This window comes from Salvelinus namaycush, chromosome 1, assembly GCF_016432855.1.
Source record: "Salvelinus namaycush isolate Seneca chromosome 1, SaNama_1.0, whole genome shotgun sequence".
NCBI lineage: Eukaryota > Metazoa > Chordata > Actinopteri > Salmoniformes > Salmonidae > Salvelinus > Salvelinus namaycush.
This window is the reverse complement of record NC_052307.1, coordinates 80206746-80231205: the sequence shown is the minus strand read 5'-3', so window position 1 is coordinate 80231205 and position 24460 is coordinate 80206746. Positions and strand designations below refer to the sequence as shown.

The following is a 24460-nucleotide window of genomic DNA, read 5'->3' as shown; positions in this document are numbered from 1 at the left end:
CTTCACCATCTCCCTCACCCCTCCTCTCCTCTCAACATATCCCCTCCTCTCCTGTCCTGTCCTCTCTTCTGCTTCACCATCTCCCTCACCCCTCCTCTCCTCTCAACATATCCCAATCTCTCCTGTCCTGTCCTCTCTTCTGCTTCACCATCTCCCTCACCCCTCCTCTCCTCTCAACATATCCCCTCCTCTCCTGTCCTGTCCTCTCTTCTGCTTCACCATCTCCCTCACCCCTCCTCTCCTCTCAACATATCCCAATCTCTCCTGTTCTGTCCTCTCTTCTGCTTCACCATCTCCCTCACCCCTCCTCTCCTCTCAACATATCCCAATCTCTCCTGTCCTGTCCTCTCTTTTGCTTCACCATCTCCCTCACCCCTCCGCTCCTCTCCACGTCACTCTGATGTCAGAGTTCCGCGGCCCCCTGCTCTGAACACTAGGGGCCTGTGAATGTGTACTCCCCCTGGCCGAGGTCTCTCGACACACTCTCTCTCTCTCCCCCTCTCTCTCTCTCTATCTCTCCCCCTCCTCTCTCTCTCTCTCTCTCTCTCTCCCTCCTCTCTCTCCCCCTCTCTCTCTCTCTCTCTCTCCCCCTCCTCTCTCTCCCACAGAGACCTATGAGTCTGTGACTGCTAGCCTCTGCCTGAGACACTGGGGGAGGTGCCGTACAACGGCTACCTTCTTTTCCTCATGCTAGTCTCCAGCCTCCCCAGCTCCTCGTAGGACTGGTAGAAGACCTCTAGCTCACGGGGGCCCCAGCCCCGCCAGACACACAGGCACCAGGCCCTATTTTCGTTGCGAAAGCCACACACAACCGTGTCCTTTGCCACCAGTGCGGCCTCCTCCAGGGTCCTGAGAGAGAGACAGGGGGTAAAGAGTGAGAGAGGGGGGAAGAGAGAGACAGGGGGTAAAGAGCGAGAGAGGGAGGAAGAGAGAGACAGGGGGTAAAGAGCGAGAGAGGGAGGAAGAGAGAGACAGGGGGTAAAGAGAGAGAGGGGGAGGAAGAGAGAGACAGGGGGTAAAGAGCGAGAGAGGGGGGAAGAGAGAGACAGGGGGTAAAGAGCGAGAGAGAGGGAGGAAGAGAGAGACAGGGGATAAAGAGCGAGCGAGGGAGGAAGAGAGAGACAGGGGGTAAAGAGTGAGAGAGGGGGGAAGAGAGAGAGGGGGAAGAGTAATAGAAAGAGAGAAGGGTGAGATAGGGAGGAGGGAAAGAGACAGTTAAACATTGAAATGAGTATGTGTGGATTCTTCCTAGAAGTAGCCAGGCTTTACTGAGAAGAGGTTCCCTGGAAGGCTACTGAGGAGTACACACAACACCCTGTTTACATAGGATTTATACCTCCAGGTAGGAGGTGCCCTTAGGCACACATCTAGAATGAACTTACCTTCCCTAAAACCTGACTAACTCAAAACCTTAGATCAGTGTTTAAGGTGCCATCAACAGGTTAATATATACTTTCCAGAAATGACACAAACAGGTAAATCATACCTCATCGCACTTCTGATTTATGTAGGACATGACACAAACACTCTGGGAAGAGGGAAGGCTTCCACATAGCTTGTTGCCGTGTTGCGTGCTTAACCATGCATCATATACACACCCCCATATTATCTTCCTGCCACTGTTGTTTCATGTTGTAGCTTACCAAGACTACCATCATCCTCTCTGGTATGCACTGCAATCTACAACACTGATGGTTACATGCAATCTACAACACTGATGGTTACATGCAATCTACAACACTGATGGTTACATGTAATCTACAACACTGATGGTTACATGCAATCTACAACACTGATGGTTACATGCAATCTACAACACTGATGGTTACATGTAATCTACAACACTGATGGTTACATGTAATCTACAACACTGATGGTTACATGCAATCTACAACACTGATGGTTACATGCAATCTACAACACTGATGGTTACATGCAATCTACAACACTGATGGTTACATGTAATCTACATGCAATCTACAACACTGATGGTTACATGCAATCTACAACACTGATGGTTACATGTAATCTACAACACTGATGGTTACATGCAATCTACAACACTGATGGTTACATGCAATCTACAACACTGATGGTTACATGTAATCTACATGCAATCTACAACACTGATGGTTACATGTAATCTACAACACTGATGGTTACATGTAATCTACAACACTGATGGTTACATGCAATCTACAACACTGATGGTTACATGTAATCTACATGCAATCTACAACACTGATGGTTACATGCAATCTACAACACTGATGGTTACATGCAATCTACAACACTGATGGTTACATGTAATCTACAACACTGATGGTTACATGCAATCTACAACACTGATGGTTACATGTAATCTACAACACTGATGGTTACATGTAATCTACAACACTGATGGTTACATGCAATCTACAACACTGATGGTTACATGTAATCTACAACACTGATGGTTACATGTAATCTACAACACTGATGGTTACATGTAATCTACAACACTGATGGTTACATGTAATCTACAACACTGATGGTTACATGCAATCTACAACACTGATGGTTACATGTAATCTACAACACTGATGGTTACATGTAATCTACAACACTGATGGTTACATGTAATCTACAACACTGATGGTTACATGTAATCTACAACACTGATGGTTACATGTAATCTACAACACTGATGGTTACATGTAATCTACAACACTGATGGTTACATGTAATCTACAACACTGATGGTTACATGTAATCTACAACACTGATGGTTACATGTAATCTACAACACTGATGGTTACATGTAATCTACAACACTGATGGTTACATGTAATCTACAACACTGATGGTTACATGTAATCTACAACACTGATGGTTACATGTAATCTACAACACTGATGGTTACATGTAATCTACAACACTGATGGTTACATGTAATCTACAACACTGATGGTTACATGTAATCTACAACACTGATGGTTACATGCAATCTACAACACTGATGGTTACATGTAATCTACAACACTGATGGTTACATGCAATCTACAACACTGATGGTTACATGTAATCTACAACACTGATGGTTACATGTAATCTACAACACTGATGGTTACATGTAATCTACAACACTGATGGTTACATGTAATCTAAAACACTGATGGTTACATGCAATCTACAACACTGATGGTTACATGCAATCTAAAACACTGATGGTTACATGTAATCTACAACACTGATGGTTACATGCAATCTACAACACTGATGGTTACATGTAATCTACAACACTGATGGTTACATGCAATCTACAACACTGATGGTTACATGCAATCTACAACACTGATGGTTACATGCAATCTACAACACTGATGGTTACATGCAATCTACAACACTGATGGTTACATGTAATCTACAACACTGATGGTTACATGTAATCTACAACACTGATGGTTACATGTAATCTACAACACTGATGGTTACATGCAATCTACAACACTGATGGTTACATGTAATCTAAAACACTGATGGTTACATGCAATCTACAACACTGATGGTTACATGTAATCTAAAACACTGATGGTTACATGCAATCTACAACACTGATGGTTACATGCAATCTACAACACTGATGGTTACATGTAATCTACAACACTGATGGTTACATGTAATCTACAACACTGATGGTTACATGTAATCTACAACACTGATGGTTACATGTAATCTACAACACTGATGGTTACATGTAATCTACAACACTGATGGTTACATGCAATCTACAACACTGATGGTTACATGCAATCTACAACACTGATGGTTACATGCAATCTACAACACTGATGGTTACATGCAATCTACAACACTGATGGTTACATGCAATCTACAACACTGATGGTTACATGCAATCTACAACACTGATGGTTACATGCAATCTACAACACTGATGGTTACATGTAATCTACAACACTGATGGTTACATGCAATCTACAACACTGATGGTTACATGTAATCTACAACACTGATGGTTACATGTAATCTACAACACTGATGGTTACATGTAATCTACAACACTGATGGTTACATGTAATCTACAACACTGATGGTTACATGTAATCTACAACACTGATGGTTACATGTAATCTAAAACACTGATGGTTACATGTAATCTACAACACTGATGGTTACATGCAATCTACAACACTGATGGTTACATGCAATCTAAAACACTGATGGTTACATGTAATCTACAACACTGATGGTTACATGTAATCTACAACACTGATGGTTACATGTAATCTACAACACTGATGGTTACATGTAATCTACAACACTGATGGTTACATGTAATCTACAACACTGATGGTTACATGTAATCTACAACACTGATGGTTACATGTAATCTACAACACTGATGGTTACATGTAATCTACAACACTGATGGTTACATGTAATCTACAACACTGATGGTTACATGCAATCTACAACACTGATGGTTACATGTAATCTACAACACTGATGGTTACATGTAATCTACAACACTGATGGTTACATGTAATCTACAACACTGATGGTTACATGCAATCTACAACACTGATGGTTACATGTAATCTACAACACTGATGGTTACATGTAATCTACAACACTGATGGTTACATGTAATCTACAACACTGATGGTTACATGTAATCTACAACACTGATGGTTACATGTAATCTACAACACTGATGGTTACATGTAATCTACAACACTGATGGTTACATGTAATCTACAACACTGATGGTTACATGTAATCTACAACACTGATGGTTACATGTAATCTACAACACTGATGGTTACATGTAATCTACAACACTGATGGTTACATGTAATCTACAACACTGATGGTTACATGTAATCTACAACACTGATGGTTACATGTAATCTACAACACTGATGGTTACATGTAATCTACAACACTGATGGTTACATGCAATCTACAACACTGATGGTTACATGTAATCTACAACACTGATGGTTACATGCAATCTACAACACTGATGGTTACATGTAATCTACAACACTGATGGTTACATGTAATCTACAACACTGATGGTTACATGTAATCTACAACACTGATGGTTACATGCAATCTAAAACACTGATGGTTACATGCAATCTACAACACTGATGGTTACATGTAATCTACAACACTGATGGTTACATGTAATCTACAACACTGATGGTTACATGCAATCTACAACACTGATGGTTACATGTAATCTACAACACTGATGGTTACATGCAATCTACAACACTGATGGTTACATGCAATCTACAACACTGATGGTTACATGCAATCTACAACACTGATGGTTACATGTAATCTACAACACTGATGGTTACATGTAATCTACAACACTGATGGTTACATGTAATCTACAACACTGATGGTTACATGCAATCTACAACACTGATGGTTACATGTAATCTAAAACACTGATGGTTACATGCAATCTACAACACTGATGGTTACATGTAATCTAAAACACTGATGGTTACATGTAATCTAAAACACTGATGGTTACATGCAATCTACAACACTGATGGTTACATGTAATCTACAACACTGATGGTTACATGTAATCTACAACACTGATGGTTACATGTAATCTACAACACTGATGGTTACATGTAATCTACAACACTGATGGTTACATGCAATCTACAACACTGATGGTTACATGCAATCTACAACACTGATGGTTACATGCAATCTACAACACTGATGGTTACATGCAATCTACAACACTGATGGTTACATGTAATCTACAACACTGATGGTTACATGCAATCTACAACACTGATGGTTACATGCAATCTACAACACTGATGGTTACATGTAATCTACAACACTGATGGTTACATGCAATCTACAACACTGATGGTTACATGTAATCTACAACACTGATGGTTACATGTAATCTACAACACTGATGGTTACATGTAATCTACAACACTGATGGTTACATGTAATCTACAACACTGATGGTTACATGTAATCTACAACACTGATGGTTACATGTAATCTAAAACACTGATGGTTACATGTAATCTACAACACTGATGGTTACATGCAATCTACAACACTGATGGTTACATGCAATCTAAAACACTGATGGTTACATGTAATCTACAACACTGATGGTTACATGTAATCTACAACACTGATGGTTACATGTAATCTACAACACTGATGGTTACATGTAATCTACAACACTGATGGTTACATGTAATCTACAACACTGATGGTTACATGTAATCTAAAACACTGATGGTTACATGTAATCTACAACACTGATGGTTACATGCAATCTACAACACTGATGGTTACATGTAATCTACAACACTGATGGTTACATGTAATCTACAACACTGATGGTTACATGTAATCTACAACACTGATGGTTACATGTAATCTACAACACTGATGGTTACATGCAATCTACAACACTGATGGTTACATGCAATCTACAACACTGATGGTTACATGTAATCTACAACACTGATGGTTACATGTAATCTACAACACTGATGGTTACATGCAATCTACAACACTGATGGTTACATGTAATCTACAACACTGATGGTTACATGCAATCTACAACACTGATGGTTACATGTAATCTACAACACTGATGGTTACATGCAATCTACAACACTGATGGTTACATGTAATCTACAACACTGATGGTTACAAACATAGGTGAACACACACACACACACACACACACACACACACACACACACACACACACACACACACACACACACACACACACACACACACACACACACACACACACACACACGCACACGCACACGCACCCACAAAAGTCTCACTTAGAAGGAACAGCCATAGAAAATGATGAAGACTTTCCTAATGCTCTATAAAGCCTTTATAAGTTGTAGTTTGTTTCAAATGGGATGAAATTGATAAACAGAGACCGTGTTTGATAGCATTACATATGTGGTGCATTGTGGGTAATTGTGACTGATTGATCTACAAATCATAATGACTAGTTATTTAGGATGCAAGGTGATTTGTAGATTTGACTGACTGATCCTAAATAACTAGTCATTATGATTTGTAGATCAGTCAGTCAGTCTACAGTCGATGTGAAACAAGCCCAGAATCTCCAGCGTGTTTCTCACAGCCTTTCCGGTCTTCCTGCGACCCTATGGCCTGACCTCAACCTGTCCCTGGTGCTACTAGTCTAAACGGGATCTGATGTCACCCTATTGAAGTTGACATTTAAATGGTTACGGTAAGGGTTCATGTTATTGTTAAAGTTAAAGTTAGGGTTTGGGTAGGGGTTAAGGTTAGGGATGTCCTAAGGATCCCAGATAGCACTAACGCCCTGACAACCACTGCTTATTAAGGACCTCGGCTTTGGGTGGCCCTTTCATTGCCTGCTGCTAAAACCTCCCGCACGCACACTGACACACGTACACGCATGCACTTCAGACAGAAGTCCTCTTCTGCTGCAGCTAAAACAGCTGCTGGGACGTTTATAGGAATAATTACAGAGTGGGGAAAAACCCCGTTAAGCACATGATGAGGGATCTCTGCTGGGTCTTTATTGAAGCTGAATCAGCAAATTAATCTCCAGCTCCTTTTCTTGCTGTGCCAGAAAGTGTGTACGTCCCAAATTGCACCTTATTCCCTATGTAGTGCAATAATTTTGACCAGGGCACACAATAGGGAACAGGGTGCTAATACATATGGACTAGGGTTCCATTTGTGATGTAGCCAGACAGTTCTGCTGGCCTACTTTGCTACAGCAGATAAAGAGGTCCCACACTCCACAGGTCTGGAATGAGGCCTGTTTTTCACTGTTAACACCATGGCTGGATCCCAAATGGAACCCCATGCCCTACATAGGTGTTCTGGTCAAAAGTAGTGCACTCTATAGAGCAAAGGGTGCCATTTGGGATGCATCCCATGGCTTAGACGGGGCAATGCGCCGGTGTTACGGTAGGAAGACATTGCCCTGACATTTGGTTCCGCCCCTGTATTAAAATAGCTAAATGATCCTTGGTATGACCTTCTTAAAACAATTCCATATAGCTTAGTAGAACCCACCCTTTCCCCCGGCTTAGACTGTAATGGGTTAATCAATGGAGCACTTTCCCACACTGTTCCGTTGGACGTTATAATTGCATTGGGGATTCTTTGGGTGGTGCAATCTATTTGAAAGTGACTATAGTTTACAGCAGGTGTCTTCAACTGCACTCCTGGAGCATGGAGGGTTGCTGTTCTGCTTCCCGGACAATGAAGAAGGTGCAAAAAGATTGAAGAATTCAGATATGACATCATCGTTTGAGCACTATCCAGGCTTTAAACTACGGCGCGCGACATGGTTCAATGTGCCTATAAATCAGCACAATCTGCTTTTTCAAATTGACGCTGTCTTTGGAGCTAGAATATGGATCATGTATACTGTGCTAATGACGACACAAAAAAAGAGCAACGGAAAGCATTGTACAATACCGCAAAATCACCAAATGAGGCGTTTATGGTAAGTACATGGGGGTAATTATACACCTTTGCCATTAAGGCCATTGACCGGCCAGACAGGACACACAGCCACACAACTGGCTTCCCAGCTCGAGATCAGTTCTATAACTCACACTATCGTGCCGACCCCAACGGAACTGTGCTGGCTCAACGACCCCAACGGAACTGTGCTGGCTCAACGACCCCAACGGAACTGTGCTGGCTCAACGACCCCAACGGAACTGTGCTGGCTCAACGACCCCAACGGAACTGTGCTGGCTCAACGACCCCAACGGAACTGTGCTGGCTCAACGACCCCAACGGAACTGTGCTGGCTCAACGACCCCAACGGAACTGTGCTGGCTCAACGACCCCAACGGAACTGTGCTGGCTCAACGACCCCAACGGAACTGTGCTGGCTCAACGACCCCAACGGAACTGTGCTGGCTCAGACAGTCTGTTACAGCACGGTTACAGCTACTATGGTGGATACGTAACCAGGCCAGCCCAGTACAGCTCTGCACGGCAGGGTGTAAAGGCTACTACTGAAGGAGAAGCTGTAGTCAACAGACACTGTGGCCCTCGAAGGCTAGGAATGGGATACCTGCTTTAGAGCATGAACCCATACGGTAGCCTCTACAATTGGGTACATCCTATGGATCCCAAAGGAAATACCATTTAGGCCAGTGCTGCTCAACCCTCTTCCTGGCGATATACCGTCCTGTAGGTTTTCAGTCCAACCCTAACCTGACATACCTGATTCAGCTAGTTAAGGTCTTGGTAAGCAGCTAATAAACTACGGTGTGCTAAATAACGGTTGGACTGAAACCCTGCAGGACGGTAGAGCTCCAAGAAGGCAGCCCTGACCTAGCCTATCAGAGGGCAAGGGAGGGCTATTAGGGCTATTACCATATTCACAAAACCTTCTCGGATTTAAAAGCATTGTCTAGGGGGTGGGGCTAGGAATGGATTTGCAACTGGCTGTTCCATCAGCATGGTGGAAGCTGATTGGACAAACAGTCTACACACCTCACTGGCTATCAAAAAGAATGGACGCATCTCAAACTGTCCCTTTAGACTATTGAGAAACAGCCTTCCTGACAGGATATGACCTCACCCGTAAGAGGAAGTTCCAGGGGGGCAGAGCACAGCGATGACACGCCCCCTGAGCTGTCCTGTCTGCCGCTGGACCTCGATCACCATCACGTCACCACCCCTCCTGGAACACAACACAGTAGTGACTAAAGATCTGTTGTTGGCAGAGTCAAATAGGTAATGTTTCAGTGGGCTGACCACGTAGATTATACTCATACATTCTAATTATACTCTGATTCACATCACTTCTTGCTGATTCGAGTATTGGCTCAATAATGACAAAGAAGGCCAAAACGTGTCTGCTGCAGAGGGACAAGACAAAGCCATGATAAAATATATTGGCTCACCATTAACTAGACAGTTAGATAGAGAACAAGCTATAGCTGACTAGCACAACAACTAACGGTAGCAATCATGGTTACTTTGCACATTTTTTATTTTTATGTTTGACATACTCGGTTAGTTGAATACTATTTTGTAAATGACAAACCTTATTCAAAACTCTAAATTGTGATTTGAGGGCAGAGCTAAGTTCCATCTGCTGGCATATTTACACCATAAGACTTGACCCCAGTGTTAGGCCTAAAGACATAGACCTTAGTGTTTCACTCTCTGAAGCCTGGCCCAAAACAAGTCTACTCTGGGCCAGAAAAAGACCCTGACCTGGCACCAGACTGGGCCATTTGGGACTTTTCTAAAAAGCCTTTTCCTTCACAAAAGGAACCGTTCAGATATTTCAGTGGTTGTTGATTCTGCTCTTCACAAGTCTTTAGTGTCAGCCCGAGCTATAGAAACACAACTTCGCCTAAATAACAACTAGTGCTTACATCCAAAACAGATTGGAGTAGGACCAGACAGACCAGATGGAAATGTGTTGCAGTATCAGATCTCACAACGCCTGGAGGAGTGTTAACGTCTCAGGAACCACCTAAATATGGTATAGCAATCTTTTCTTGACTGCTAAAAAATAGGACTTGGAACCCGACCCCTAAGTCTGTTGTATGACAGTGTGACATGCTGGGTTTGTGTGTGTAGCATTGTGGGTACCTGGGGATCCAAAGGGTTCCATTGACAGCCAGCACAGTGAGGGCCTGCAGGTGGGGGGGAGTGGTGGTAAAGGTTGTGGTGGGGTCAGAGTTCACCACAGAGTCAGAGTCGTCTGGGTGGTCCTGAGGCCTCTCTTCCTGAGGCCTCTCTTCCTCCTCAGTGGAAAAAGGCATACTGCTGGAACTAGCCAATGAGCTGAGCGCGCAGGAACTGGATCTGTCCAATCCCAGTGGCTCTGACAAGGGGCCGGATCGGTCAAATCCCAGCGAAGGGGTGGAGTCAGAGGACATGGAGCAGTAGTCCGTCAGCGAATCCTGGTGCTGGATGATCTGAGTCCCCGCCTCCTCACTGTAGATCAGCGTCACTTTGCCGTTAGGACACTCCTCCTCTTCCTCCTCCTCATCTAGACTCTTCCTCTGTGAGTCAAGGTCAGGACTAATATCCATGGTAACCCCTGCAGGTCGCTGTACAGTGAACACGTCCCGGAGAGGGTTGGCGTCTCCACAGCTGGAATGACGAAATTACATTTGTATTATGTGTATGTATTGGTCACATGGTCTGTTGCAGAGTGAAATTGTGTTTTGGCTGTGTATTTGTATTATGTGTATGTATTGGTCACATGGTCTGTTGCAGAGTGAAATTGTGTCTTGGCTGTGTATTTGTATTATGTGTATGTATTGGTCACATGGTCTGTTGCAGAGTGAAATTGTGTTTTGGCTGTGTATTTGTATTATGTGTATGTATTGGTCACATGGTCTGTTGCAGAGTGAAATTGTGTTTTGGCTGTGTATTTGTATTATGTGTATGTATTGGTCACATGGTCTGTTGCAGAGTGAAATTGTGTTTTGGCTGTGTATTTGTATTATGTGTATGTATTGGTCACATGGTCTGTTGCAGAGTGAAATTGTGTCTTGGCTGTGTATTTGTATTATGTGTATGTATTGGTCACATGGTCTGTTGCAGAGTAAATTGTGTCTTGGCTGTGTATTTGTATTCATTATGGATCCCCATTAGCTGCTGACTCTTCCTGGGGTCCAGGAAAATGAAGGCAGTTTAATCTATTTTAAAAACATGACAATACATTCACAGATTTCACAACACACTGTGTGCCCTCAGGCCCCTACTCCACCACTAGCACATATCTACAGTTCTAAATCCATGTGTACGTGTGTCTATAGTGCGTATTTTATTGTGTGTGTGTGTATGCATGTGTCTGTGGCTATGTTTATGTTGCTTCACAGTCCCCCCTGTTCCATAAGGTGTTTTTTTAATCTGTTTTTTTAATCACATGTTATTGCTTGCATGAGTTACATGATGTGGAATAGAGTTCCATGACGTCATGGCTCTATGTAGTACTGTGCGCCTCCCATAGTCTGTTCTGGACTTGGGGACTGTGAAGAGACCTTTGTGGCATGTCTTGTGGGGTATGCATGGGTGTCCAAGCTGTGTGCCAGTAGTTCAAACAGACAGCTCGGTGCATTCAACATGTCAATACCTCTCATAAATACAAGTAATGATGAAGTCAATCTCCCTCCACTTTGAGCCAGGAGAGATTAACATGCATATTATTAATATTAGCTCTCTGTGTACATCCAAGGGCAGCCGTGCTGCCCTGTTCTGAGCCAATTGCAATTTTCCAATTGCAAAAGTCCCTCTTTGTGACACCTGACCACGACTGAACAGTAGTCCAGGTGCGACAACACTAGGGCCTCTAGGACCTACCTTGTTGATAGTGCTGTTAAGAAGGTCTCCATCTTAGCTACTGTTGTATCAATATGTTTTGACCATGACAGTTTACAATCCAGTATTAGTATTACTTTAGTCCACATTTCCACATGATTTATTACAAGGTTTAGTTGAGGTTTAGCAAATGATTTGTCCCAAATACAATGCTTTTAGTTTTAGAAATATTTACAACTAACTTATTCCTTTCCAACCACTCTGAAACTAATAGCTGACATGTATAGTGTTGATTCATCCACATACATAGACACACTGGCTTTACTCATGTCATTAGTAAAGATTGAAAAAAGTAAGGGGCCTAGACAGCTGCCCTGGGGAATTCCTGATTCTACCTGGATTATGTTGGATAGGCTTCCATTAAAGAACACCCTCTGTGTTCTGTTAGACAGGTAACTCTTTATCCACAATATAGCAGGGGGTGTAAAGCCATAACACATACAATTTTCCAGCAGCAGACTATGATCGATAATGTCAAAAGCTGCACTGAAGTCTAACAAAACAGCCCCCACAATCTTTTTATCCTCAATTTCTCTCAGCCAATCATCAGTCATTTGTGTAAGTGCTGTGCTTGTTGTATGTCCTTCACTATAAGCATACTGAAAGTGTGTTGTCAATTAGTTTACTGTAAAATAGCATTATATCTGGTCAAACACAATTTTTTCCAAAAGTTTACTAAGGGTTGGTAACAGGCTGTTTGGTCAGCTATTTGAGCCAGTAAAGGGGGCTTTACTATTATTAGATAGTAAAGCCCCCTATACATGACTTTTGCTTCCCTCCAAGCCTGGAAACACAGCCTGGAAACACAGTTTCTAGTAGGGTTACATTGAAAATATAGCAAATAGGAGGGGCAATATCGTCCGCTATTATCCTCAGTAATTTTCCATCCAAGTTGTCAGACCCTGGTGGCTTGTCATTGTTGATAGACAATAATAACCATTTCACCTCTTCCACACTCACTTTATGGAATTAAAAATAACAATGCTTGTCTTTTTCATAATTTGGTTAGATATACTTGGATGTGAAGTGTCAGCGTTTGTCACGACTTCCGCCGAAGTTGGTGCCTCTCCTTGTTCGGGTGGCGTTCAGCGGTTGTCGTCACCGGTTTTCTAGCCGCCACCGATCTACGTTTCATTGTCCATTTGTTTTGTCTTTATTGTACACACCTGGTTTCCATTACATTATTATTTATTCCCTATTTAACCCTCTGGTTCCCACATGGTTTTGTGTGTGTTTGTTCGTTGTTAAGTGTTCGCTATTTCTGTGAGCTGGAGTATTTTCCCTGCATGGAATTATTTTGTTGTTTATTCGAGTAAAGTACGTTTTTTACTCAGTTCTGTGTCCTGCACCTGACTCCGTCCTACCTGCTGCACACTGACACTTGACAGCGTTTGTTGCTGGAATGTCATGCCTAAATTTGCTAATCTTGCCTTTTTTCCCAAAATATAATTTAACCTGTTTGGGCTGCAGGGGCAGTATTGAGTAGCTCTGATAAAAGGTGCCCATTTCAATCGGCCTCGTACTCAATTCTTGCTCGTACAATATGCATATTATTATTACTATTGGATAGAAAACAATCTCTAGTTTCTAAAACCGTTTGAATTATATCTGTGAGTAAAACAGAACTCATTTGGCAGCAAACTTCCTGACCAGGAAGTGGAAAGTCTGAAAACGATGCTCTGTTCTAGGGCCTGCCTATAAATGGGCATGATACGTATTAGTATACATGCACGTCATACACCTTCCACTAGATGTCAAGAGGCAGTGAGAGAAGAAATGGAGTGATTATCTTGGTCTGAGGTGGAATAAATCCTCTTGGAATGACGTGTCACCCATTTCCTGTTTTCTGGAAAGCGCGAGGATGGACCTGGAATTGCCTTCTGGAAAGCTGTCGTTATAGGCGACTACTATCTCCGGCTTTGATTTTATTTGATACATGTGACAATATCATCGTAAAGTATGTTTTTTCAATATAGTTTTATTAGATTATTGAAATTTTTTCGGGACGTTAGGCGTGTTGCTTTGTCTGCGTATGTTCAGGAAGGAGAGCTTCGCGCCACTTTGCTAGCTTTCTGTGCTAATTGACTGGAGAAGAGGACGTTCTAAATCCAAACAACGATTGTTCTGGACAACATTCTGATGGAAGCTCATCAAAAGTAGGACCCATTTTATGATGCTATTTCATATATCTGTCGAACTGTGTACTATTAGTTTTGCGCCCAGGTTTTGGGCACTATCTCGCCATAACGTAAGCCTTATGTCGTAATGAAGTTATTTTTAGAATTCTAACACTGCGATTGCATTAAGAACTAGTGTATCTATCATTTCCTATACAACATGTATTTTTTAGTCATGTTTATAAATAGTTATTTGGTCAGAATATGTGAGTGTCAGATAAATATCCGGACGTTGTGGGAAAAAGATGCTACGTTAGCACAATGTATAACCACTGATTTCAGCTCTAAATATGCACATTTTCGAACAAAACATAAGTGTATGTATAACCTGATGTTATAGGACTGTCATCTGATGAAGCTTATCAAGGTTAGTCAAAAATTATATATCTTTTGCTGGTTTGTTACGATCGCTAACTTTTGCTGCTGGGAAATGGCTTGTGTTTCTGGCTATTGTGGTAAGCTAATATAATGCTATATTGTGTTTTCGCTGTAAAACACTTAATAAATCGGAAATATTGGCTGGAATCACAAGATGCCTGTCTTTCATTTGCTGTACACCATGTATTTTTCAGAAATGTTTTATGATGAGTATTTAGGTATTTGACGTTGGTGTCTGTAATTACTCTGGCTGCTTCGGTGCTATTTCTGACGGTAGCTGTGATGGTAGCAGCAATGTAAAACTGATTTATACCTCAAATATGCACATTTTTCGAACAAAACAGATTTATTGTGTAACATGTTATAGGACTGTCATCTGATGAAGTTGTTTCTTGGTTAGTTTGGTTGGATCTTGGTTAGTTAGGTTGGCTTTGTGCATGCTACCTGTGCTGTGAAAAATGTCTGTCCTTTTTTGTATTTGGTGGTGAGCTAACATAAATATACGTGGTGTTTTCGCTCGGACATGTTGGCTGGATTCACAAGATGTTTATCTTTCAAATGCTGTATTGGACTTGTTAATGTGTGAAAGTTAAATATTTCTAAAAAATATATTTAGAATTTCGCGCCCTGCACTTGAGCTGGCTGTTGTCATAAGTGTACCGACGTCGGGCTTGCAGCCAGAAGAAGTTTAAGGTGCTTCAAAGCTTTTTACTCTCATTCTTTGTAATTTATCTTTGTTTCATAGTGTAGTTTCTTCTTCTTTTTATTTCCTAAGTCCCTTTTTAGTTAGTATATTAGTTAGTATACTATAGAATATTAGTATAGTTGGTTAAGTACACAAGACATTGGCTTTATGGGCCATGGTTTTCTAAAGTCAAGTTTGAATATCTTTCCTATCAGTCAAAGCCCTCTCCAGTCACCATCACCGCTCACTCACCCTACCTCCCACCAGCCCTATCCTATAGCTGTGTCCTACCTACCACCAGCCCTATCCTATAGCTGTGTCCTACCTACCACCAGCGTATCTTATAGCTGTGTCCTACCTACCACCAGCCCTATCCTATAGCTGTGTCCTACCTACCACCAGCCCTATCCTATAGCTGTGTCCTACCTACCACCAGCGTATCCTATAGCTGTGTCCTACCTACCACCAGCCCTATCCTATAGCTGTGTCCTACCTACCACCAGCCCTATCCTATAGCTGTGTCCTACCTACCACCAGCCCTATCCTATAGCTGTGTCCTACCTACCACCAGCCCTATCCTATAGCTGTGTCCTACCTACCACCAGCCCTATCCTATAGCTGTGTCCTACCTACCACCAGCCCTATCCTATAGCTGTGTCCTACCTACCACCAGCCCTATCCTATAGCTGTGTCCTACCTACCACCAGCCCTATCCTATAGCTGTGTCCTACCTACCACCAGCCCTATCCTATAGCTGTGTCCTACCTACCACCAGCCCTATCCTATAGCTGTGTCCTACCTACCACCAGCCCTATCCTATAGCTGTGTCCTACCTACCACCAGCCCTATCCTATAGCTGTGTCCTACCTACCACCAGCGTATCCTATAGCTGTGTCCTACCTACCACCAGCATATCTTATAGCTGTGTCCTACCTACCACCAGCGTATCCTATAGCTGTGTCCTACCTACCACCAGCGTATCCTATAGCTGTGTCCTACCTACCACCAGCCCTATCCTATAGCTGTGTCCTACCTACCACCAGCATATCCTATAGCTGTGTCCTACCTACCACCAGCATATCTTATAGCTGTGTCCTTCCTACCTACCACCAGCGTATCCTATAGCTGTGTCCTACCTACCACCAGCCCTATCCTATAGCTGTGTCCTACCTACCACCAGCCCTATCCTATAGCTGTGTCCTACCTACCACCAGCCCTATCCTATAGCTTTGTCCTACCTACCACCAGCCCTATCCTATAGCTGTGTCCTACCTACCACCAGCCCTATCCTATAGCTGTGTCCTACCTACCACCAGCATATCCTATAGCTGTGTCCTACCTACCACCAGCATATCTTATAGCTGTGTCCTACCTACCACCAGCGTATCTTATAGCTGTGTCCTACCTACCACCAGCCCTATCCTATAGCTGTGTCCTACCTACCACCAGCGTATCCTATAGCTGTGTCCTACCTACCACCAGCCCTATCCTATAGCTGTGTCCTACCTACCACCAGCCCTATCCAATAGCTGTGTCCTACCTACCACCAGGCCTATCCTATAGCTGTGTCCTATCTACCACCAGCCCTATCCTATAGCTATGTCCTACCTACCACCAGCCCTATCCTATAGCTGTGTCCTACCTACCACCAGCCCTATCCTATAGCTATGTCCTACCTACCACCAGCCCTATCCTATAGCTGTGTCCTACCTACCACCAGCCCTATCCTATAGCTATGTCCTACCTACCACCAGCCCTATCCTATAGCTGTGTCCTACCTACCACCAGCCCTATACTATAGCTGTGTCCTACCTACCACCAGCATATCTTATAGCTGTGTCCTACCTACCACCAGCCCTATCCTATAGCTGTGTCCTACCTACCACCAGCCCTATCCTATAGCTGTGTCCTACCTACCACCAGCCCTATCCTATAGCTGTGTCCTACCTACCACCAGCATATCCTATAGCTGTGTCCTACCTACCACCAGCCCTATCCTATAGCTGTGTCCTACCTACCACCAGCCCTATCCTATAGCTATGTCCTACCTACCACCAGCCCTATCCTATAGCTGTGTCCTACCTACCACCAGCCCTATCCTATAGCTGTGTCCTACCTACCACCAGCCCTATCCTATAGCTGTGTCCTACCTACCACCAGCATATCATATAGCTGTGTCCTACCTACCACCAGCCCTATCCTATAGCTGTGTCCTACCTACCACCAGCGTATCCTATAGCTGTGTCCTACCTACCACCAGCATATCTTATAGCTGTGTCCTACCTACCACCAGCCCTATCCTATAGCTGTGTCCTACCTACCACCAGCCCTATCCTATAGCTGTGTCCTACCTACCACCAGCGTATCCTATAGCTGTGCCCTACCTACCACCAGCCCTATCCAATAGCTGTGTCCTACCTACCACCAGCCCTATCCTATAGCTGTGTCCTACGTACCACCAGCGTATCCTATAGCTGTGTCCTACCTACCACCAGCGTATCCTATAGCTGTGTCCTACCTACCACCAGCATATCTTATAGCTGTGTCCTACCTACCACCAGCGTATCCTATAGCTGTGTCCTACCTACCACCAGCCCTATCCTATAGCTGTGTCCTACCTACCACCAGCGTATCCTATAGCTGTGTCCTACCTACCACCAGCGTATCCTATAGCTGTGTCCTACCTACCACCAGCGTATCCTATAGCTGTGTCCTACCTACCACCAGCGTATCCTATAGCTGTGTCCTACCTACCACCAGCGTATCCTATAGCTGTGTCCTACCTACCACCAGCCCTATCCTATAGCTATGTCCTACCTACCACCAGCCCTATCCTATAGCTGTGTCCTACCTACCACCAGCCCTATCCTATAGCTGTGTCCTACCTACCACCAGCATATCTTATAGCTGTGTCCTACCTACCACCAGCGTATCCTATAGCTGTGTCCTACCTACCACCAGCGTATCTTATAGCTGTGTCCTACCTACCACCAGCATATCTTATAGCTGTGTCCTACCTCCCACCAGCCCTATCCTATAGCTGTGTCCTACCTACCACCAGCGTATCCTATAGCTGTGTCCTACCTACCACCAGCCCTATCCTATAGCTGTGTCCTACCTACCACCAGCCCTATCCTATAGCTGTGTCCTACCTACCACCAGCCCTATCCTATAGCTGTGTCCTATCTACCACCAGCCCTATCCTATAGCTATGTCCTACCTACCACCAGCCCTATCCTATAGCTGTGTCCTACCTACCACCAGCCCTATCCTATAGCTATGTCCTACCTACCACCAGCGTATCGTATAGCTGTGTCCTACCTACCACCAGCGTATCCTATAGCTGTGTCCTACCTACCACCAGCGTATCTTATAGCTGTGTCCTACCTACCACCAGCGTATCCTATAGCTGTGTCCTACCTACCACCAGCCCTATCCTATAGCTGTGTCCTACCTACCACCAGCCCTATCCTATAGCTGTGTCCTACCTACCACCAGCCCTATCCTATAGCTGTGTCCTACCTACCACCAGCCCTATCCTATAGCTGTGTCCTACCTACCACCAGCATATCCTATAGCTGTGTCCTACCTACCACCAGCCCTATCCTATAGCTGTGTCCTACCTACCACCAGCCCTATCCTATAGCTGTGTCCTACCTACCACCAGCCCTATCCTATAGCTGTGTCCTACCTACCACCAGCATATCCTATAGCTGTGTCCTACCTACCACCAGCCCTATCCTATAGCTGTGTCCTACCTACCACCAGCCCTATCCTATAGCTATGTCCTACCTACCACCAGCCCTATCCTATAGCTGTGTCCTACCTACCACCAGCCCTATACTATAGCTGTGTCCTACCTACCACCAGCATATCCTATAGCTGTGTCCTACCTACCACCAGCCCTATCCTATAGCTGTGTCCTACCTACCACCAGCCCTATCCTATAGCTGTGTCCTACCTACCACCAGCCCTATCCTATAGCTGTGTCCTACCTACCACCAGCATATCCTATAGCTGTGTCCTACCTACCACCAGCCCTATCCTATAGCTGTGTCCTACCTACCACCAGCCCTATCCTATAGCTATGTCCTACCTACCACCAGCCCTATCCTATAGCTGTGTCCTACCTACCACCAGCCCTATCCTATAGCTGTGTCCTACCTACCACCAGCCCTATCCTATAGCTGTGTCCTACCTACCACCAGCATATCCTATAGCTGTGTCCTACCTACCACCAGCCCTATCCTATAGCTGTGTCCTACCTACCACCAGCCCTATCCTATAGCTATGTCCTACCTACCACCAGCCCTATCCTATAGCTGTGTCCTACCTACCACCAGCCCTATACTATAGCTGTGTCCTACCTACCACCAGCATATCTTATAGCTGTGTCCTACCTACCACCAGCCCTATCCTATAGCTGTGTCCTACCTACCACCAGCCCTATCCTATAGCTGTGTCCTACCTACCACCAGCCCTATCCTATAGCTGTGTCCTACCTACCACCAGCCCTATCCTATAGCTGTGTCCTACCTACCACCAGCATATCTTATAGCTGTGTCCTACCTACCACCAGCGTATCCTATAGCTGTGTCCTACCTACCACCAGCCCTATCCTATAGCTGTGTCCTACCTACCACCAGCCCTATCCTATAGCTGTGTCCTACCTACCACCAGCGTATCCTATAGCTGTGTCCTACCTACCACCAGCGTATCTTATAGCTGTGTCCTACCTACCACCAGCGTATCCTATAGCTGTGTCCTACCTACCACCAGCCCTATCCTATAGCTATGTCCTACCTCCCACCAGCCCTATCCTATAGCTGTGTCCTACCTACCACCAGCGTATCCTATAGCTGTGTCCTACCTACCACCAGCGTATCCTATAGCTGTGTCCTACCTACCACCAGCGTATCCTATAGCTGTGTCCTACCTACCACCAACCCTATCCTATAGCTGTGTCCTACCTACCACCAGCCCTATCCTATAGCTGTGTCCTACCTACCACCAGCCCTATCCTATAGCTGTGTCCTACCTAACACCAGCCCTATCCTATAGCTGTGTCCTACCTACCACCAGCATATCCTATAGCTGTGTCCTACCTACCACCAGCCCTATCCTATAGCTGTGTCCTACCTACCACCAGCCCTATCCTATAGCTGTGTCCTACCTACCACCAGCCCTATCCTATAGCTGTGTCCTACCTACCACCAGCATATCCTATAGCTGTGTCCTACCTACCACCAGCCCTATCCTATAGCTGTGTCCTACCTACCACCAGCGTATCTTATAGCTGTGTCCTACCTACCACCAGCGTATCTTATAGCTGTGTCCTACCTACCACCAGCATATCTTATAGCTGTGTCCTACCTCCCACCAGCCCTATCCTATAGCTGTGTCCTACCTACCACCAGCGTATCCTATAGCTGTGTCCTACCTACCACCAGCCCTATCCTATAGCTGTGTCCTACCTACCACCAGCCCTATCCTATAGCTGTGTCCTACCTACCACCAGCCCTATCCTATAGCTGTGTCCTATCTACCACCAGCCCTATCCTATAGCTATGTCCTACCTACCACCAGCCCTATCCTATAGCTGTGTCCTACCTACCACCAGCCCTATCCTATAGCTATGTCCTACCTACCACCAGCGTATCGTATAGCTGTGTCCTACCTACCACCAGCGTATCCTATAGCTGTGTCCTACCTACCACCAGCATATCTTATAGCTGTGTCCTACCTACCACCAGCGTATCCTATAGCTGTGTCCTACCTACCACCAGCCCTATCCTATAGCTGTGTCCTACCTACCACCAGCCCTATCCTATAGCTGTGTCCTACCTACCACCAGCCCTATCCTATAGCTGTGTCCTACCTACCACCAGCCCTATCCTATAGCTGTGTCCTACCTACCACCAGCATATCCTATAGCTGTGTCCTACCTACCACCAGCCCTATCCTATAGCTGTGTCCTACCTACCACCAGCCCTATCCTATAGCTGTGTCCTACCTACCACCAGCCCTATCCTATAGCTGTGTCCTACCTACCACCAGCATATCCTATAGCTGTGTCCTACCTACCACCAGCCCTATCCTATAGCTGTGTCCTACCTACCACCAGCCCTATCCTATAGCTATGTCCTACCTACCACCAGCCCTATCCTATAGCTGTGTCCTACCTACCACCAGCCCTATACTATAGCTGTGTCCTACCTACCACCAGCATATCCTATAGCTGTGTCCTACCTACCACCAGCCCTATCCTATAGCTGTGTCCTACCTACCACCAGCCCTATCCTATAGCTGTGTCCTACCTACCACCAGCCCTATCCTATAGCTGTGTCCTACCTACCACCAGCATATCCTATAGCTGTGTCCTACCTACCACCAGCCCTATCCTATAGCTGTGTCCTACCTACCACCAGCCCTATCCTATAGCTATGTCCTACCTACCACCAGCCCTATCCTATAGCTGTGTCCTACCTACCACCAGCCCTATCCTATAGCTGTGTCCTACCTACCACCAGCCCTATCCTATAGCTGTGTCCTACCTACCACCAGCCCTATCCTATAGCTATGTCCTACCTACCACCAGCCCTATCCTATAGCTGTGTCCTACCTACCACCAGCCCTATCCTATAGCTGTGTCCTACCTACCACCAGCATATCCTATAGCTGTGTCCTACCTACCACCAGCCCTATCCTATAGCTGTGTCCTACCTACCACCAGCGTATCCTATAGCTGTGTCCTACCTACCACCAGCGTATCTTATAGCTGTGTCCTACCTACCACCAGCATATCTTATAGCTGTGTCCTACCTCCCACCAGCCCTATCCTATAGCTGTGTCCTACCTACCACCAGCGTATCCTATAGCTGTGTCCTACCTACCACCAGCCCTATCCTATAGCTGTGTCCTACCTACCACCAGCCCTATCCTATAGCTGTGTCCTACCTACCACCAGCCCTATCCTATAGCTGTGTCCTACCTACCACCAGCCCTATCCTATAGCTGTGTCCTACCTACCACCAGCGTATCCTATAGCTGTGTCCTACCTACCACCAGCCCTATCCTATAGCTGTGTCCTACCTACCACCAGCCCTATCCTATAGCTGTGTCCTACCTACCACCAGCCCTATCCTATAGCTGTGTCCTACCTACCACCAGCCCTATCCTATAGCTGTGTCCTACCTACCACCAGCGTATCCTATAGCTGTGTCCTACCTACCACCAGCCCTATCCTATAGCTATGTCCTACCTACCACCAGCCCTATCCTATAGCTGTGTCCTACCTACCACCAGCCCTATCCTATAGCTGTGTCCTACCTACCACCAGCCCTATCCTATAGCTGTGTCCTACCTACCACCAGCGTATCCTATAGCTGTGTCCTCCCCATTAGTGTAACACTACCTCACCCCACCCACCCACGTCTCACACACCTGTACGTGGCACAGAGCTGGTAGGTGGCAGCGTGGTACAGCTGCAGGGTGTTGGTGTGGTCGTCCAGGGTCCACACCGCCTCATCCCCCCACAGACAGGGGCTGGAGGCCAGGGCCTGTATGGAGGATGGTGGGTCGTAGGGGTCCAGACGACGCACCGCCTGGAGGGTCCGGCAGTCGATCACCAGCAGGCCTGGACCATGGGAGTACCACAGCTGGGAGGAAGAGCAAGGTGGAGATAAGATTTACACTTTATGATAACCATTCATATTACCAGAGTTTAACCCAGTAACATTGTAATGAGGTTACCGGTATTTCACTACTGTATACAATTATTTACTATTTCATAATTTGACATTGTAGTATACAGGTATATTGAAATATATCAGAATATCTAGATGGATAGATAAATAGATACATTTCAATATATCGGCATATCGTGGCATATTGATATATCTATTCCAACCTGGGATCCACTGTGGACCAGGACCATGCTCCTGACTGGGTAGGGTCTCTGTCTGGGGTCAGAGTCCTCCATCCCGAACATGGTCGTATTGAGGGTGTGAGAACACAGGTAGGTCTCTCCTTCTACAGGCATGTCATCCATTAGGGAGTACACAGCCACCAGACCGTCTGACATCCCCATGAAGACACACGCCTGGGTCTGCATGGGTGGGAGGAGACCAGAATGTTAGGTTGGGGGGGTGTATACGGAATGGAGAGTGGTTGAAGGGACATGGAGAGAGAGACAGAGAGATAGAGAGAGAGATAGAGAGAGATAGAGAGAGATAGAGAGAGATAGAGAAAGAGAGAGAGAGAGAGAGAGAGACAGAGAGATAGAGAAAGAGAGAGAAAGAGATAGAGAGACAGAGAGACAGAGAGACAGAGAGAGAGAGAGAGAGAGAGAGAGAGAGAGAGAGAGAGAGAGAGACAGATAGTAAAGATATCAACAACACATCCAAACCGTGATAAAGACTGAAGACTAGATGAAAAGCATGAACGGACGTGAAAACATTCATGTTTGCAAAGTTAAAATAGAGAGCGGGGCAGTAAAACGACTCTTGTATGCACTGCTACAGTAAATAATACAACCAGTAAATCAATCTACTGTACGGTCTTCTAATTTAAGTGTAAATATGTATTTGATAGCGTTCGTCATTCCCGACACATATTTACATGTCATACAACCAGGTCAGCTGCTCAGTGTCACTGTAGAATGTTTTCCCCAGAGTTGTTCCTCCCACGACCTCGCAGTCCCCCTAGCAACTACCAGCTGTTGTTCTACTGTTGTCCTACAGCGGGGCCTGACTGTTCTACCTGTACAGCCGACTTCAGTGGAGGATGGGTTTCTGGGAAGGAGGGGAAGATC

General features: G+C 44.9%; 1 protein-coding gene across 1 annotated transcript in view; it reads right to left on the bottom strand.

The window, feature by feature from the left end:
- Positions 1-569: 569 nt before the first annotated feature.
- lrrk1 (leucine-rich repeat kinase 1) overlaps positions 570-24460 on the bottom strand; it is a 183943-nt gene continuing 160052 nt past the window's right edge. Inside the window, exons 34-38 of the mRNA XM_038996044.1 lie at positions 23558-23755; positions 23092-23306; positions 10669-11175; positions 9644-9745; positions 570-849 (exon numbers count right to left, since the gene is read on the bottom strand). Coding sequence (XP_038851972.1) covers positions 672-849; positions 9644-9745; positions 10669-11175; positions 23092-23306; positions 23558-23755 — 1200 coding nt within the window. The 3' untranslated portion in view covers positions 570-671. The remainder of the gene's footprint in view (positions 850-9643; positions 9746-10668; positions 11176-23091; positions 23307-23557; positions 23756-24460) is intronic.